Source organism: Rattus norvegicus, chromosome 9, assembly GCF_021556685.1.
Source record: "Rattus norvegicus strain SHRSP/BbbUtx chromosome 9, alternate assembly SHRSP_T2T, whole genome shotgun sequence".
Lineage (NCBI taxonomy): Eukaryota > Metazoa > Chordata > Mammalia > Rodentia > Muridae > Rattus > Rattus norvegicus.
In genome coordinates, this window is record NC_141542.1 from 11,839,957 (window position 1) to 11,857,450 (window position 17,494).

Below are 17,494 nucleotides of genomic sequence, written 5' to 3' on the forward strand. Positions count from 1 at the left end.
GGTGGGAGGGAGATGGGATAGGGGTTTTTAGAGGGGAAACCGGGAAGGGGGATAACATTTGAAGCATAAATAAATAAAATAACCAATAAAAAGAAAAAGAAAAGGAAAGGAAAAAAATTATACAGAATTCTCTCCTGTGCCTTCTCCAGATGCATACAAGTCACTGGTTTCCTGGAAGTCTGAATGCTATAGGCCATGAGAGTACTCCATTGATGAAATATATAATTATTATTTTCATGTTCAATAAAAACAATTTGGTAAGACACAAACCAACATTTGGTTTTTCAGTGTAACCCTCAATTCAATAACATAGCTAAGGGTGTGATCTTGAGCTCCTGACTGTCCTACTCCTACTTCCCAGGACTAAGATCACAGGTGCGTGCCACCAAGCCTACCCTGATGACCAGATGGAAGCGAGAGATGGCGAGGCCTCAAGCTCAAACTCACGGGTCTAAAACTCTTCCAAGTCTGTGTTGAAATTTTTCTTCAAAATCATCAGCTCTTTTGGATACAATTTTTGCTCCTCTTTCCCTAAAAAATGAGAAATAAACAGGTGTTATTGTCATTATTTATTATTTAAATGCCATTGGCTGCAAAATATAAACACAACGAAAAGGATCATGGTATCTCGGCACCCTCAGTAAACAAGTCTCAAAAGATATTCCATATTTAATACTTCACATATTGATGTTTCTATCACATGCTTTGTAATAAAAATTCTTTTGGTTGTTAATACAGCATGGTCTGTGTATAAAGTGGGGTATGACCAATTCAAGGTATGGTTGAGCAGAACATTTTTATTGTAAATATGAGGAAGAGTATAGCCAGAGGCATCTGGAAGAGCCCACACCAGGGAGAGAAGGTAGTGGACTAAATGTGAACCACAGACTAAACCAGTCTATGGGAGGAGAAAGGGAAAGAAGAGAGTTCAGGCTAAGGAGACCAAGAGAGAGGAGGCCAAGAGAGCACATGGTCGAAATGGCAAGGTTATACAGGAATCGAAAGTTGGGTTAAGGGAAGCCCATGAGCTGCAGAGGTTTACAGTGGGGTCTTCGTGAGAAGATCTAAAAGGAGCAAAAGGTATTGAGTGTGCCTAGAGGCCTGAAGACTCTGCTATGATAACAGGCACCTCAGTCAGACACTTGTCCAGTCTGGAGACACAGCTCAGTGGACAAACACTTGCCTGGAATGCATTAGACTCATTTCAATTCTCAGCATAAGAAAAGAGAAAGGGAGGGCAAGCAAAAGAAAACACTTTGCCAATATGAATAAAAAAAATCATAAAAATATTTTCAGACAGGACAGAAAGATGAGGAATGTGGAACATATGTTGTGGGGAAGGGTACTCGCCACTCCACAGTCTGGTTGTGAAGTCTTTTCCTGGCTAAGAATGGAGCATTCCAGCACAAGTTAGCAGCATGTGCTGTGAATCTTGACTACATAGCATCCAAGTTCCTTTTATATAGAGATGTCTCAAATAAGAATGTTAAAGTAATAGGAAACCACACTCAAGGTCTAACAGTATGCAGTCTTACTCCTCTCTCACTTAGACTGTTGAAAATAGATAAGCCAATCTTAAGGCCTTTCTCCTATACCAGTTTAAACGGCTTATTTCAAAGAATGTCACTAAGAAAACTATAAATGTTTACATGAAAATATGTCTAGGGAGCAAGCTCACCACAAGATTTCTGCACATATCATACACACACTATGTACATGAGTAAATGTTTAAACAAAACCACAGTTTTCTTCCTTGAACACTCTTTGTAACCTTGCTTTTACTTTATCCGCTGTTGTCCTACTCATTGTTCCCCCACGATCCCATGATCTCTCTTACTGGAGGAAAAGGGAGAGAGATAAACAGTCCCTTAGTTAGCAACCCTTCCAGGTAGAACTTCAGAATCTACCAAAGTCACATATACAAATATTAAGACACATAGTCAAGATTCTTTCCTGAGAAGGCCATGCCCTCACCTGGATGTACTGACCTTCCTTTTTTTTCCTGTGAGCCTCTTTTTCTACTAACTCATGTTTATATTTATGATAAAGTATCTTCTTAGGGGCTACAGAGTTAGCTCAAAGGTTAAAAACATGAGGATCTGGCTTCAAATTCCCAACTCCCAAACAAGAAAAAGCTTGGTCTGATCATGAGTGCCTTTCATGAACATTGGGCAAGGGGTGGAGAGATAGGTCCTATGAGCGCCCTCTGGACAGCTAGCCCGCCAAAAATAATGGTGACTTTCTATTTCAGTGAAAGATGCTGTCTCCAAGGACTAAGGTGGAAACTGAGAGAGGACAATACCTGAAAATGTCCTCCTCTGACCTCCACATGTACCTGGATAGCCTTACACACCTATACTACTTCTGAGCATGCACACACACACACGCACACACACACACACACACACACACACACACACACACACCCCACATTCCACAGACAACACACATAAATACCACAATTTTTTTAAATGTTTTAATCTCTTGTAATAAACTCAAAGTCTGCTTCTCACACCTAAGTTATACTGAAATTCTTTTCTATGACAAGGTCAAGAACACCAGCTCCACTCAGAAAAGAACCCATCAGGCTGATGTGTCTTCGAATATCCCTCCCGTTCCCAACATGCGTATGCCCTTGTATCTCAATTAAAGAATCACTATTAAGGAGCCAACCCACACAATGTTCACAATTATGGAAAGCAGGGCTGGAGAGAGAGTACAGGTAAGAGCACTTGTTGCTCTTACAGAAGACCCAAATTCAGTTCTCAGAGATTTTTAAGAGAGTCCCCAGGCCTATGCAGGAGTAGGAATAGCTGCTGCAGTCAATCTGCCAGGTTCTAGCCTACATGACGTTAGGCAAATAACTGGCGTCAAAGTCTTCATCTGTGAACTTAACTACTCCTACCCCATAATGTCCAAGATAGGATTGAATTAATAATATAGAGAATTTTTTTTGAGACTTTTCCTTTGTGGCTAAGACTGTTGTTATTTTCGAAACACTAGCAGAAGAGTAGGTGTGGGGCAAGTGGACTATGCCTCAGACAGAACAGACAGAAGAACTGGTAAGGTTACACAGGCTCACATCTGAGAAATCACAGGATTGAGAATAGCAGGCATGGGGCCAAATCCCTGCCAAACTACCTAACCATGACCTCACACTGAGAGGACATAACAATTGATCATATACCAATAAAAAGCTAGACTTCGGGGTTGGGGATTTAGCTCAGTGGTAGAGCGCTTGCCTAGCAAGCACAAGGCCCTGGGTTCGGTCCTCAGCTCCGGAAAAAAAGAAAAAAAAAAAAGGAATTAAAAAAGCTAGACTTCGGCCAGCGTCTGGATTTTATCTGCTCCAGGAGCTAACCCTGTACCACAGCTCTCGGTAACCAGATCCATAAGGAAAGAGCTGGTCTCCTAAGAGTGTTGACACACCTGAGAGCACAGATGAGACCACAACTTCTGCTAAAATACCTGGTCCAAGAGGTAGCCCAGATGACCACCCAGATCCCGCAGGACACAGGAACAAGGAGCAGTGTGGGTCAGGAAACTTCCGGTTTCCTTCTCCACGAAGAGATGGCCCTGTGCCACAGTCTCTGTACCAAGAAACCGCCAAGAGAGAGCTAGCCTCCCAAGAGTGCTGACACACCTGAGAGCACAGATGAGACCACCATTTCTACTCCAAGGAACGCCCCCAGAGACCTTAGGACACAAGAACTGACAAGCAATCTAGGACAGGATCCATCCAGTTTACTTCTGTGCCACAGCTCTCAGTACCCAAATCCCCCCAGGAGAGAGCTGGTCTCCCAGGAGTGTTGACACATAGACTTGCAGGACAGTCAAGTGTCTGTCAGAGACAGCAAGACCAGCTAACACCAGAGATAACCAGATGGCAAGAGGCAAGTGCAAGAACCTAAGCAACAGAAACCAAGGCCACTTAGCACCATCAGAACCCAGTTCTCCCACCAGAGCAAGTACTGTATACCCCAACACACTGGAAAAGCAAGATTCCCAATTAAAATCACACCTCATGATGATGTTAGAGGACTTTAAGAAGGACATAAATAACTCCCTTTAAAAAATATAAAAGAGGGGGCTGGAGAGATGGCTCAGTGGTTAAGAGCACCAGACTACTCTTCCAGAGGTCCTGAGTTCAATTCCCAGCAACCACATGGTGGCTCACAACCATCCGTAAAGAGATCTGATGCCCTCTTCTGGTGTATCTGAAGACAGCTACAGTGTGCTTATATATAATAAATAAATAAATCTTAAAAAAAATATATATAGAAGAACACAGGTAGAAGCCCTTAAAACAGAAAACACAAAAATCTCTTAAAGAATTATAGGGAAACGCAAACAAATAGGTGATGGAATTGAACAAAATCATCCAGGATCTAAAAATGGAAATAAAAACAATAAAGAATTCACAAAGAAAGACAACTGGGAGATAGAAAACCTAGGAAAGAAATCAGGACGCATAGAAACAAGCATCACCAACAGAATACAAGAGATAGAAGAGAGAATCTCAGCAGAAGATACCATAGAACGAATTGACACAACAGTCACAGAAAGTGCAAAATGCAAAAAGATCCTAAACCAAAGCATCCAGGAAATCCAAGACAACTGAGAAGGTCAAACCTAAGGATGATAAGAACAGAAGAGAGTGAAGATTTCCAACTTAAAGGGACAACAACTATCTTCAACATAATTATAGAAGAAAACTTCCCTAACCTAAAGAAAGAAGAAGCCTACAGAACTCCAAACATATTGGATCAGAAAAGAAATTCTCCTGTCACATAATAGTCATAACTCCAAATGCACAAAACGAAGAAAGAATATTAAAAATAATAAGGGGAAAAGGTCAAGTAACAGATAAAGGCAGACCTATAAGAATTACACCAGACTTCTGTGAAAGCCAGAAGATCCTTAGCAGATGTCATACAGGCCCTGAAAGAAGCAAATGCCACCCAGGTACTATATACAGCAAAACTCTTAATTGCCATAGATGGAGAAACCAAGTTACTTCATCCTAAAACCAAATTTACACAATATCTTTCCACAAACACAGCCCTACAAAGGATAATAGAAAACTCCAACACAAGGAGGGAAACTACATCCTAGAAAAAGCAAGAAAGTAATGTTTTTTCAACTAACCCAAAAGAAGATAGTCACACAAACATAACTTCACTTGTAACAGCAAAAATAATAGAAAACAACAATCATTGATCCCTAATATCTCTCAACATCAATGTACTCAATTCCCCAATAAAAAGACATAGATTAATAGATTGGATACATAAACACGATCCAACATTTTGCAGCATACAAGAAACACACCTCAAGAACAAATTCAGACACTTACGCAGAGTAAAAGTCTGGGAAAAAAATTTGCAAGCAAAGGGTTCCAAGAAATGAGCTGGAGTAGCCATTCTAATACTGAATAAAATCAACTTTCAACCAAAAATTATCAGAAAAGATGAGGAAGGACACTTCATATTCATCACAGGAAAAATTCACCAAGATGAATTCTCAAATCTGAATATCTATATTCCAAATGCAATGGCACTCACATTCAAAAAAGAAACTTTACTAAATCTCAAAGCACACATTGCATCTCACAAAATAATAGTGGGAGACATCAAAACCCACTTTTATCAATGGACAGATGGTGGGCAGAAACTAAAAAGAGACACAGTGAAACTAAGAGAAATTGGGAACCAAATGTATTTAACAGATATCTATAGAACATTTCATCCTAAAACTAAAGAATATACCTTCTTCTCAGCACCTCATGGTACCTTCTCCAAAATGGACCACATAACCAGTCACAAAACAGACCACAACAGATACAAGAAGACTGAAATAATCCCATACATCCTATCAGATCACCCTGGACTAACACTGGTCTTCAATAACAACAAAAATGACAGAAAGCCCACATACACATGGAAGCTGAACAATGCTCTACTCAATGACAACTTGGTCAAGGAAGAAATAAAGAAAGAAATTAAAGACTTCTTAGAATTTAATGAAAATGAAAGCATAGCATACCCAAACTTATGGGACACAACAAAAGCAGTGCTAAGAGGAAAACTCATAGCTCTGAGTGCCTCCAAACAGAAATTGAAGAAAGCATACATTAGCAGTTTGACAACACACCTAAAAGCTCTAGAACAAAAAGAAGCAAATACACCTAAAAGGGATAAACAGCAGGAAATACTCAAGCTCAGGGCTGAAATCAAGCAAGAAACAAAACTACTATACAAAGAATCAACAAACCAGGAGCTGTTTGTCTATCAACAAGATAGATAAATGCTTAGGCAAACAAAATGACACAGAGACAGTATCTAAATTAACAAAATCAGAAGTGAAAATGGAGATATAACAACAGAAACTGAGGAAATTCAAAAAATCATCAGATGCTACTAACAAAAGCCTATATTCAACATAACTGGAAAATCTGGATGAAATAGACAATTTTCTAGACAGGTACCAAAGTTAAATCAGGATCAGATAAATAATCCAAACAGTCCCATAATTCCTAAAGAAATAGAAGCAGTCGTTAAAAGTTTGCCAACCAACAAAAGCCCAGGAAGAGATGGGTTTAGTGCAGAATTTTTTCAGACCTTCAGAGAAGACCTCACACCAATACTATCCAAACTATTCCACAAACTAGAAACAGAAAGAACACTACCCAAGTCCTTCTGTGAAGCCACAATTACGCTTATACCTAAACCACACAAAGACCCAACGAAGAAGAACTTCAGACTAATTTTCTTTATGAATATCGACGTAAAAATACTCAAAAAATTCTCAAAACCCAAATCTAAGAACACCTCAAAACAATCATCCATCATGATCAAGTAGACTTCATCCCTGAGATGCAGGGATGGTTCAATCTGTGAATATCCATCAATGTAATCCACTATATAAACAAACTCAAAGAAAAAAAAAACACGTGATCATTTCATTAGATGCCGAGTAAGCATTTGACAAAATTCAACACCACCTCATAGTAAAAGTCTTGGAAAGATCTGGAATTCAAGACCCTTACCTAACCACAGTAAAAGCAGCATACAACAAACCAGTAGCCAACATCAAACTAAATGGAGAGAAACTTGAAGCAATCCCACTAAAATCAGGGACTAAACAAGACTGCACACTCTCTCCCTACTTATTCAATATAGGACTTTAAGTCCTAGCCAGAGCAGTCAGAAAACAAAAGGTCAAAGGGATACAAATTTGAAAAGAAGAAGACAAAACATCACTACTTGCAGATGATATGATAGTATACTTAAGTAACCCCAAAAATTTCACCACAGAACTCCTAAACCTGATGAACAATTTCAGCAAAGTGGCTGGATATAAAATTAACTCAAACAAATCAGTATCATTCCTCTACTCAAAAGATAAACAGGCTGAGGAAGAAATTCAGAAAATGACACCCTTCACAATAGTCACAAATAATATAAAATACACCATTATACTCGATGTAACTCTAACCAAGTAAGTGAAATATCTGAATGACAAGAACTTCAAGTCTCTGAAGAAAGAAATTGAAGATCTCAGAAGATGGAAAGATCTCCCATGCTCATGGATTGGCAGGATTAATGTAGTAAAAATGGCCATATTGCCAAAATCAATCTATAGATTCACTGCAATCCAGATCAAAATTCCAACTCAATTCTTCATAGAGTTAGAAAGAGCAATTTGCAAATTCATTTGGAATAACAAAAAATCCAGGTTAGTGAAAACTATCCTCAACAATAAAAGAACTTCTGGGGGAATCACTATTCCTGACCTTGAGCTGTATTACAAAACAATAGTGATAAAAAAAAAAACTGTATGGTATTGGTAAAGAGACAGTCAGGTAGATCAATAGAATAGAATTGAAGACCCAGAAATGAACCCTCACACCTATGCTCACTTGTTTTGACAAAGGAGCTAAAACCATCCAATGGAAAAAAGACAGCATTTTCAACAAATGGTACTGGTCCCAGCTTCTGGAGAAAGAGAAACACTCCTCCACTATTGACTGGATTGCAAACTGGCACAACCACTCTGGAAATTAGTCTATTGGTTTCTGAGTAAATTAGACATAGTACTACCTGAGGATCCAGCTATACCACCTCTAGGCATATACCCATAAGATGTTCCAACATATAACAAGGACACATGCTCCATTATATTCATAGCAGCCTTATTTACAATAGCCAGAAGCTGGAAAGAACCCAGATGCCCTTCAACAGAGGAATGGATACAGAAAATGTGGTATATCTACACAATGGAGTACTACTCAGCTATCAAAAATAATCACTTCATGAATCAGAGAAAGAACTGGAAGAGCTTGAAGGGGCTCGAGACCCCATATGTACAACAATGTCAAGCAACCAGAGCTTCCAGGGACTAAGCCACTACCTAAAGACTATACATGGACTGACCCTGGACTCTGACCCCATAGGTAGCAATGAATATCCTAGTAAGAGCACCAGTGGAAGGGGAAGCCCTGGGTCCTGCTAAGACTGAACCCCCAGTGAACTAGACTATGGGGGGTAGGGCGGCAATGGGGGGGAGGGTTGGGAGGGGAACACCCATAAGGAAGGGGAGCGGGGAGGGGGATGTTTGCCCGGAAACCGGGAAAGGGAATAACACTCGAAATGTATATAAGAAATACTCAAGTTAATAAAAAAAAAATAATCACTTCATGAAATTCATAGGCAAATGGATTGAAGTAGAAAATATCATCCTATGTGAATCACAGAAAAACACACATGGTATGCACTCACTGATAAGTGGATATTAGCCCAAAAGCTGGGAATAACCAAGATACAATTCATAGAGCACATGAAGCTCAAGAAGAAGGAAGACCAAAGTGTGGATGCTTCACTCCTTAAACAGGGGAACAAAAATATTCACAGGAGGAGATATGGAGACAAAGTTTAGAGACTTTGAGTCTGAAGAGACTGAAGGTACAGCCATTCAGAGCCTGTCCCACCTGGTGATCCAGCCCATATACATACAGCCACCAAACCCAGACAATATTGCTGAAGCCAAGAAGTTCATGCTGGCAGGAGCCTGATATAGTTGTCTCCTGAAAGGCTCTGCCAGAGCCTTACAAATATAGAGCCAGATGCTCACAGCCAACCATTCAACTGAGAACACGGTCCTCAATGGAGGAGTTAGAGAAAGGACTGAAGTAGCTAAAGGGGTTTGCAATCCCATAAGAAGACCAACAATATCAACCAACCAGAGCTCCCAGGGACTAAACCACCATCCCAAGAGTACACAGGGTTGGACCTATGGCTCCAGCTGCATATGTAGCAGAGGACAGCCTCGTCAGGGATCAAATGGAGGAGAGGCCCTTGGTCCTGTCAACCTCAATGCCCCAATGTAAGGGAATGTCAGGGCAGGGAGGTGGGAAGGAATAAGTGGGTGAGTGGGGAACACCCTCATAGAGGGAGAAGAGGAGATAGGATAGTGAGTTGCTGGAGGGGAAACTGGGAAATTTGAAATGTAAATTTAAAAAATACCCAATAAAAGAAAAAAGTTAAAAACAAACAAACAAAAAACCTGGAGTTCTCCATACCTATGAGTTATCTAGATAGGCGCCAATGAGCTTTCTTTCTTATGTATTCTTTCCGGCAAAAAGGTATTTAATCCCAGTTTCACCCTGAGTGCGGTGTATGCATTCACATTTGCCATCAAGTAAAACCGTTTGGACATCATCTCCTTTATCAATGATGGCTGTGGGGCTGTGGGGCTGTGGGGTCAGGGGAGGACTTTCTTGTAATGAGCTGAGCCTAAATCTCCTGGAGAAGGTCTTCCCTCTTTCAGCCCTCCTTACTCTCCGCAGTCTCTTGGAAACAGACTGGATTCTGCCCCTGTCCTGTTCTCAGCCTTCCCCTTCTTCCTGGTAAGTAGACACCCTGAGGACCCTCCACCAATTTTCACTCCCAGCGGCAGGCTAGCGGCACCTGGATACACAGGAGACTGGGAACCACAGCTCCTGTCTCAGACCCTGCTGTTTCTCACTTGGGGAAACACAGACTCGGACCTCTATTACGGACTGTGTTTTGCCTCCCCAGAGCAGCTTGCCGGCAGTGATTGGGCACCCCGGGAGTGAAGCAGACAAGTAGGCAGTTGGATGCCAATGGAAGTGCAAGTGGTTTAGGGCTACAGAAAGTCTCGTGCTCAGTGTAAAGCCAGGTCTTCCGTGACACACTGGAAAGCCATACTGCCACTGTGTGGATGCTACAAGTTACCACAACTTCAGACAATGGCAATGTGTTCTCTCACAGCTCTCTAAGCAGCTGTGGAACTAGGGAGCAGAGGATGGCACCCTCACATTTTCTCCAAAGGAGAAACCATTTCTTGCTCCCCGCGACCCCCGTGCCTGTTGGTGGCTGCTGGCATTGCTGGGTATCCTTGGTTAGAGCAGCCTCTCTCCATCCTCTGCCTACATCCGTCTTTGGAACATCTCTTCTGCATGCCTTTCCGCTTCAGCGGCCAGCCTCCCTCTGAACATTTTCTTCCTCCTCCTCCCCCTTCCTCCTCCTCCTCCTCCTCCTCCTCCCCCTCCTCCTCCTCCTCCTCACGATCATCATGATCATCATCATGATTATCCTTACTTCCTCTGGTCTCTTTCCTTCTACTCATCTTCCTTTTCCTTCTTCTTCCTCTTCCTCTTCCCCCTTCCTCCTCCTTTTATTCTTATCCTTTATTTTTTGGATGGGAAAGTATGATAACTAATCTTGTTTGTCAACTTAGCTAAATGTACAATCTACTACAATGGAAACTGCTGACACCCCTGTGAAGAATTTTTTTATCAAATTATTTGAAGCAGAAAGACCTACCCTAAATCTGGGCCAACCTCCTGGTGGCAGCCCATATAAAAGGACATGGACGAAGGAAACTGATCTTTGCCTGCTTGCCCTCACTCTTGCTAGCAAGATCATCTACTCTTGCTGCTGCATTCCTTCACTGGTATTAAAACCAATCTCTATGGGATTCCAACAGGGACTGAAGGTCAACATCTCTCCAGGAATCCTCCAGGACTCCAGGACCAGATTGGTATTGCTGGACAACTGTCTGATTCTCAGTTTTCCAAGCACAATACAGGCATTGTTCGCCCATCCAGACTAGAACCTATAAGCCAATCTATTAACACCCATATCAATTCCTATAGAGAACCCCAACACAAAGGAGTGTGGTAGATAGCTTTATGTCAACTTGATATAAGCTAGAGTTAGAGGGGGAAGCCTCAATTAAAAAAATATTTCCATAAGATCAGGTTGTAGATAACCCCGTAGAGCACGTTCTTAATTAGTGATTTATTGCGGCAGGCCAAACCCATTGTAAGTGGTGCAATCCCTGGGCTGGTGGCTCTATAAGAAAGCAGGCTGAGCAAGCCAGAGGGAGAAAACAGGAAGCAGCACTTCTCTACGGAGTCTCCACAAGCTCCTGCCTCCAGGTTTCTATCCAGTTTGAATTCCTGGGCCTTCCTCAATGGACTGTGACTCTGGGTTTGTAAACCAAATAAACCTCTCCTCCTCAATTAGCTTTTAGTCATGGTATTTCATAGCAACAATAATACCACTAGATAGGACAAAAATTGATACCAGAAGTGGAGTATTGTTGTGAAATACCTGACCATGGAGGGTATTTGGAGGTTGGGAGACGGGGAGTTGGTACTTTGGGCTAGAAAGATCACTGAGTGTTCAAACATTGATTTGTTCTGCTGGCAGTTTGGAATATAAAAATGTTAAGAGTAATGCAGATGATGCTTGTGATGTTTTTAGAGGGAAAATTAAGAGTCCTTAAATAGCTCTATCAGGATCATTTGCCATTTTAAGTTAAGAATCTATGGTTCTCATTAGCTGAGACTGAAGAATAAGCTATAATTAACATGATACCAGAACCACTGAAGTAAAACCTTTACTTTGCCGGGACTATTGATGCTGGTCAGCTGAAGCTGAAAAGTTTGTGGGAACTAGGAAACGACCATCGCTGTGGCGAAATCTTCTGGGAAATGCCTCCTAGAGTCAACACATAGAACCTGGGCTCCAGAGGGAGCCAAATTTGGATCTTACGATGGCAGCCAAACTTTGTTATGTATAAGAGTCCCCCAGGTATTATATATAGGGATGTCATTAGATTGGTTTGCAGGATGTAGTCTGGGTGAGCAAACAATGCCTGTATTGTGCTTGGAAAACTGAGAATCAGACAGTTGTCCAGCAATACCAATCCGGTCCTGGAGTCCTGGAGGATTCCTGGAGAGATGCTGACCTTCGGTCTCTGTTGGAATCCCTTAGAGATTGGTTTTAATACCAGTGAAGGAGTGCAACAGCAAGAGTAGATGATCTTGCTAGCAAGAGTGAGGGCAAGCAGGCAAAAAGCAGTTTCCTTCATCCATGTCCTTTACCATGGGCTGCCACCAGGAGAGTGGTACTGGTTTTGAAGGCATGAAAGGGTCATGGGGAGCAACTGAAGTTTTGCTTTGTGAGAGGACGGGAGAGGCCATTGTGAAGGTTATGGGGAAGTTTAAGGCCCTGTGCCATGAAGAGAGCCCAAGAAAAGCTACTGGTGTATGTGAAGCCCTGTCGCCACAGAAAACCCCAGCATTCTGAGATGCCAGTGCCAAGGGACAACCACCAAGCAGTTATGGAGAGGAGTCAGCCAGAGCTGAGGAGACAAACCATATATGATGCAGAGGGTGGATCTGGAGCAGGAGCCTGAGGCCCTTGAAGAAGCCCAGAAGAGCATATATGAATCCCAAATGCTGGGCACATACATGGTTTATATGGTTGAGTTTGGTTTTATTTTGACCCAATTGTGATTGTGTCCTGCTTCTTCCTTCTTGAAATAAGAAAGTATGCATTTATTTGTTTGTTTGTTTGTTTGTTTGTTTGTTTAGATATGAACCCAAAGTTGAGAGACTTTTGATTTTAGAATAGACTTCGGATTTTTTTAAGTGTTTGAGTTTTTAAGACTTTTTCAGGTTTGTAAATTGTTTTATATTGTGATGTTTATATTAATATGAGATCTTGGAGATGAACAAGAGAAAGGTTGTGGCTTCACAGTGATGTGTTTGTGTCTCAAGTTAACAAGAGATCAAGGAGGATAAGAAACTCTCCATTTAGGAGGAGGAGGCTCACACTATAACCCAGACTGGCATGCCAACTCACTACCATCTTTCTGCCTCAGGCTTGAGTACCTGGTTGACAGATATAAGCCATCACACACAGACCACCTCTGAACTTCTAAGGATACGTATTAGCGGGGCCTCTGTGTGTGTGTGTGTGTGTGTGTGTGTGTGTGTGTGTGTGTGTGTTACTCCCAATCAAACTCAGGGCCTTTGGCATTAATTCATGTGTTGGCTTAGAATAAAAAATAACATAGTAAGTGAAAAACTAAGGACCCATTGGGGTCCCCATTGAAGAGTTAGAGAAAAAGGATTGAAGGAACTGAAGGGGTTTACAACCCCACAAGAACAACAATACCAACCAACCAGAGCCCCCAGGGATTAAACTACCATCCAAAGAGTACACATAGACAGACCCATGGCTCCAGCTGCATATGTAGCAGAGGACGGCATTGTTGGGCACCAATGGGAGGAGAAGCCCTTGGTCCTGCCAATGCTTGACCCCCTAGTGCAGGGGAATGTCAGGGCGGGGAGGTGGGAAGGAGTAGGTGTTTGGGGAGGGGGAACACCCTTATAGAAGAAGGGGGAGGGGGTAGGATAGGGAGTGTATGGATGGGAAACCAGGAAAGAGGATCATTTGAAATGTAAATAAATTTTAAAATATATCCAATAAAAAATGAAAATTCTAAGGAAGAAGCTATATAGAGAATGAAGAAATAAGAAATTCCAATTTTCCCCAGAACTCAGGCTTCTAAGAGAAGCATGAGTTAAGAGCCCAGCCTAAGCTACTCAGCAAGTTTGAGGCCAGTTAGACAGTATATAAACACATCTCATATACACCCACACAACATACACCCTCACACACACACTCTCTCTCACACACATACACACTCAAAAGAAAAGGTCAAAATCTGCAAATATTAAGGGCAAAGGCTCAAGATGCCCAAGTAAATTATTAGATCTCAATGCCAATCCTGGCACGGTGGCTCAGACCTATAACCCCAGCACTTGAGAGACAGCCAGGAGGTTGGCCACAGGTCGTGGCTAGCCTGGGATATATAGTGTGTTCTGGGTCAACGAGGTTAACATTCAAAGAGCATATCTATAAAGCCACAGAAGCTGGAGAGACAGCCATCGCAAAGGACCTGACTTGAATTCCTCATACCCACGGGTGGCTCACTTGTAACTCTTGCTCCAGGAGAAGATGATGTTTCAGCCTGTTAGGTGCACCTACACTCACATGTGCACACACACACTTAAGAATGAAAATAAGACCTAAAGCAACAACAAAAAGTAAATAAAGTCCAACACTGGGAGGCTGAGGCAAGAAGACGGACACAAATTCTTAGCTACTATAGGCTTCAGAGTAAAACCCTGTCACCTAAATAAATAAATAATAAATAATTTTAAAAAAACACCAAGTCATGAAGTAACTTCAGAACAGCATAAACCTTTGGGGTAAACAGAGAGAATGTGTGTTAGAAATGAAGACATTGCATGATCTATTTTTTCTATTATCGTTATGCTAAACTGTGCCAACATATTTAGTATCTCTTAAAAATAAACTTTAAATAGGTAGTTCCTTAAGTTCAAATGCTAAATCTCTAAGACTTACTTCTGAACCAGGTACGCTCACACTTACATTTGTAGTTCATGGAGCCAATGTAAAGTTTTAGCCATGGTGCGCCCATCATTACAGTGAGGTGTCGGGACTCCATACAAGTTAAATCTATGGAAACTTGCTGGGTTATACTTTCGGTTCTTTGCTTCTCCTGTGGGTGGTAGGAGCAGGGAATAAGACTTCTGAGTTAAGCCATACACAGAAAAAAAAAATCTTTATTTTAAAGAGAGCACACTGTTTTCTCGTTGGCACAGGATTTGTGGGACAAGACTGGAATGTACCCATACAGGTAGCTGTGCAGACTCGGCTGCAGGTAACAAAGGCCTCACCCGCACATGCTGGGACACCACGGAATGTTACATACAGAGCTCTTTGTGTTCTTGTTTGTAAGATATGGTAGCTTATGTCTTTAATCTCAGTACATAGGAAGCCGAGAAGTGGATGGTGAATTCCAGGCCTACCTGAACCACATAGTGAGATCAAGTCTCAGAAAGAAAAGGAAACAAACAAACCTGGAAAACTCAAGCAAACAAACAAACAAAAAAACCATAGACACCACCCAAAACTGGTAAGATTAATAAATGAATTCAGGGAAGCTGAAGGATATGAAAATCAATATACAAAAATAACCAGGGAGGGGGCAATCTGTGACTACCAGAGCCGACAGAATGACTGCCCACATGAGGCAAGGAGATCTGGTTCAAAATGCCTCATTACTCAGGGTTGGTAAAAAACATCTACAGTCTGACGCTGGACAGTTTATCGTAGGCATATTTAAGTATAGTATAATTTGGGAAAAAGTTTCTCGGTTTTCTTCAGAAACTTACATTCCAAATGCTAGAAAACTTAGAAGAAATGGGGAAGTAGCATTATTTGCAGATAATATGATTTTATAAATAAAATACCCTAAAATCTCCACCAGGAACCTTTTACAGGTGACAAAAGCTTTTAACAAAGTAGTAAAATACAAAAAAATCAGTACCCTTCCCATTTACCAAGGACAAACAGACTGAGAAAGAAGTATGGAAAACACTTTACACACACACACACACACACACACACACACACACACACACACACCTTGCTCTAAGCAAAAAAGTAAAAGACATATAATAAAAACTTTAAGATATTAAGGAAATAAATTGAAGACATTAAAGGATGGAAAGATCTCATGCTCAGATCAGTAGAGTTTATATAGTGATACAGCAATTTTACCAAAAGCAATGCACAAATTCAATGCAATGCCCATCAAAACTTTAACACAATTCTCCATGGATCTTGAAAGAACAATTTTCAGCTTCATATGGAAACACACACACACACACACACACACACACACACACACACACACACACGAAAGAAAAGGATACCTAAAACAACCCTTAATAATAAAAGAACTACACAGGGTATACCACCAATCTCAAGTTGTACTACAGAGCTATAGTAATGAAAAGTAGCATGGTACTTGTATAAAAACAGACATGTTGGTCAATGGAATGGAATTGAAGACCCAGATACAATCCCATATACATGTGGATACCTGATATTTGATAAAGAAGCCAGAATACGCACAAGAAAAATGACAGCATCTTCAACAAATAATGCTGGGCAAACTGAATAGAAAAGACGTTCTGAAACAGAACATGAATAGCACAGGCACTAAAAACAACAATTAATAAACAGGACCTCGTGAAATTGGGAACCTTCTCTATGGCAAAGGGCAGTAGCATTCAAACAAAGGAGCAGGGGACTAAAGAGATGGCTCAGTGGTTAGAGCACTGACTGCTCTTCCAGAGGTCCTGAGTTCAATTCCCAGCAACCACATGGTGGCTCACAACCATCTGTAATGGGATCTGATGCCCTCTTCTGGTATGTCTGAAGACAGTGACAGTGACATATATAAAAAATAAATAAATCTTTAAAAAAAAAAAGGAGCAGGCTATACAATAGAAAAAGGTAAGTACAACATCAGATAATGGGTCAATAGCTAAAATACATAAAGAACTAAAAAAAAACTGGACATCAAGGAAGCAACCCAATTAAAAATTGAACTATAAAAGCACAACATCCATCAAAGATGAAACATAAATGGTCAATAAACAAAGAGACGCTCAATAACCTTAGCCATCAGGGAAATACAGATCAAAACAACTTTGAAACTCCATATTATACCAACAAATGGCCAAGATCAATAAAACAAATGATAACTTATGCAGGGTTGTCATCTGTGAGGGAAGGGGTGGGGGAAGGGGAACATTCAGCTGTTGTTGATGGGAGTGCAAACTTGTACAGCCATTATGGAAATCAATGTGGTAATTCCTTAGGAGGCAGGAAATAGATTTACCCGTAGATCCAGTGATGCAACTCTTGGGCGTTATACGCAAAGGACTCTATATCTTACTACAAAGGTATTTGCTTGTCTATGTTCAGTGCTGCTCAATTCATAATGCCCAGAGACTGGAAACAGTCTAGATGTCCATCAGTGGATGAATGGATAAAGAAAATGCGATTCATGTATACAATGGAGTATTACCAAGCAGTTAAAAATATGAAATCATGACATTCTTGAATACGTTGGTGGAGTTAGAGAAAAGATCCAAAAAGACAAATATGTCATGTAGTCACTTTTTATAGTTTAGATGTTAAGTCTTCAGTAATCAAGTTACTGTCCACATAATCACTGAGGTACAGTATAAACTAAGAAATTGAGGGAGAAAAGGATCTTCCAAGGACATGGA

At 41.0% G+C, this 17,494-nt stretch overlaps 1 protein-coding gene across 2 annotated transcripts in view; it reads right to left on the reverse strand.

The window, feature by feature from the left end:
* The window catches only part of Efhb (EF hand domain family, member B), a 63,017-nt gene that overhangs the window by 26,688 nt on the left and 18,835 nt on the right, over window positions 1-17,494 (reverse strand). For both annotated transcript variants that reach the window (XM_087565078.1, NM_001106879.1), the window contains 2 exon segments: window positions 14,778-14,907; window positions 448-531 (listed from right to left, as the gene is read on the reverse strand). In XM_087565078.1, the coding sequence (XP_087421204.1) occupies window positions 448-531; window positions 14,778-14,907 (214 nt within the window).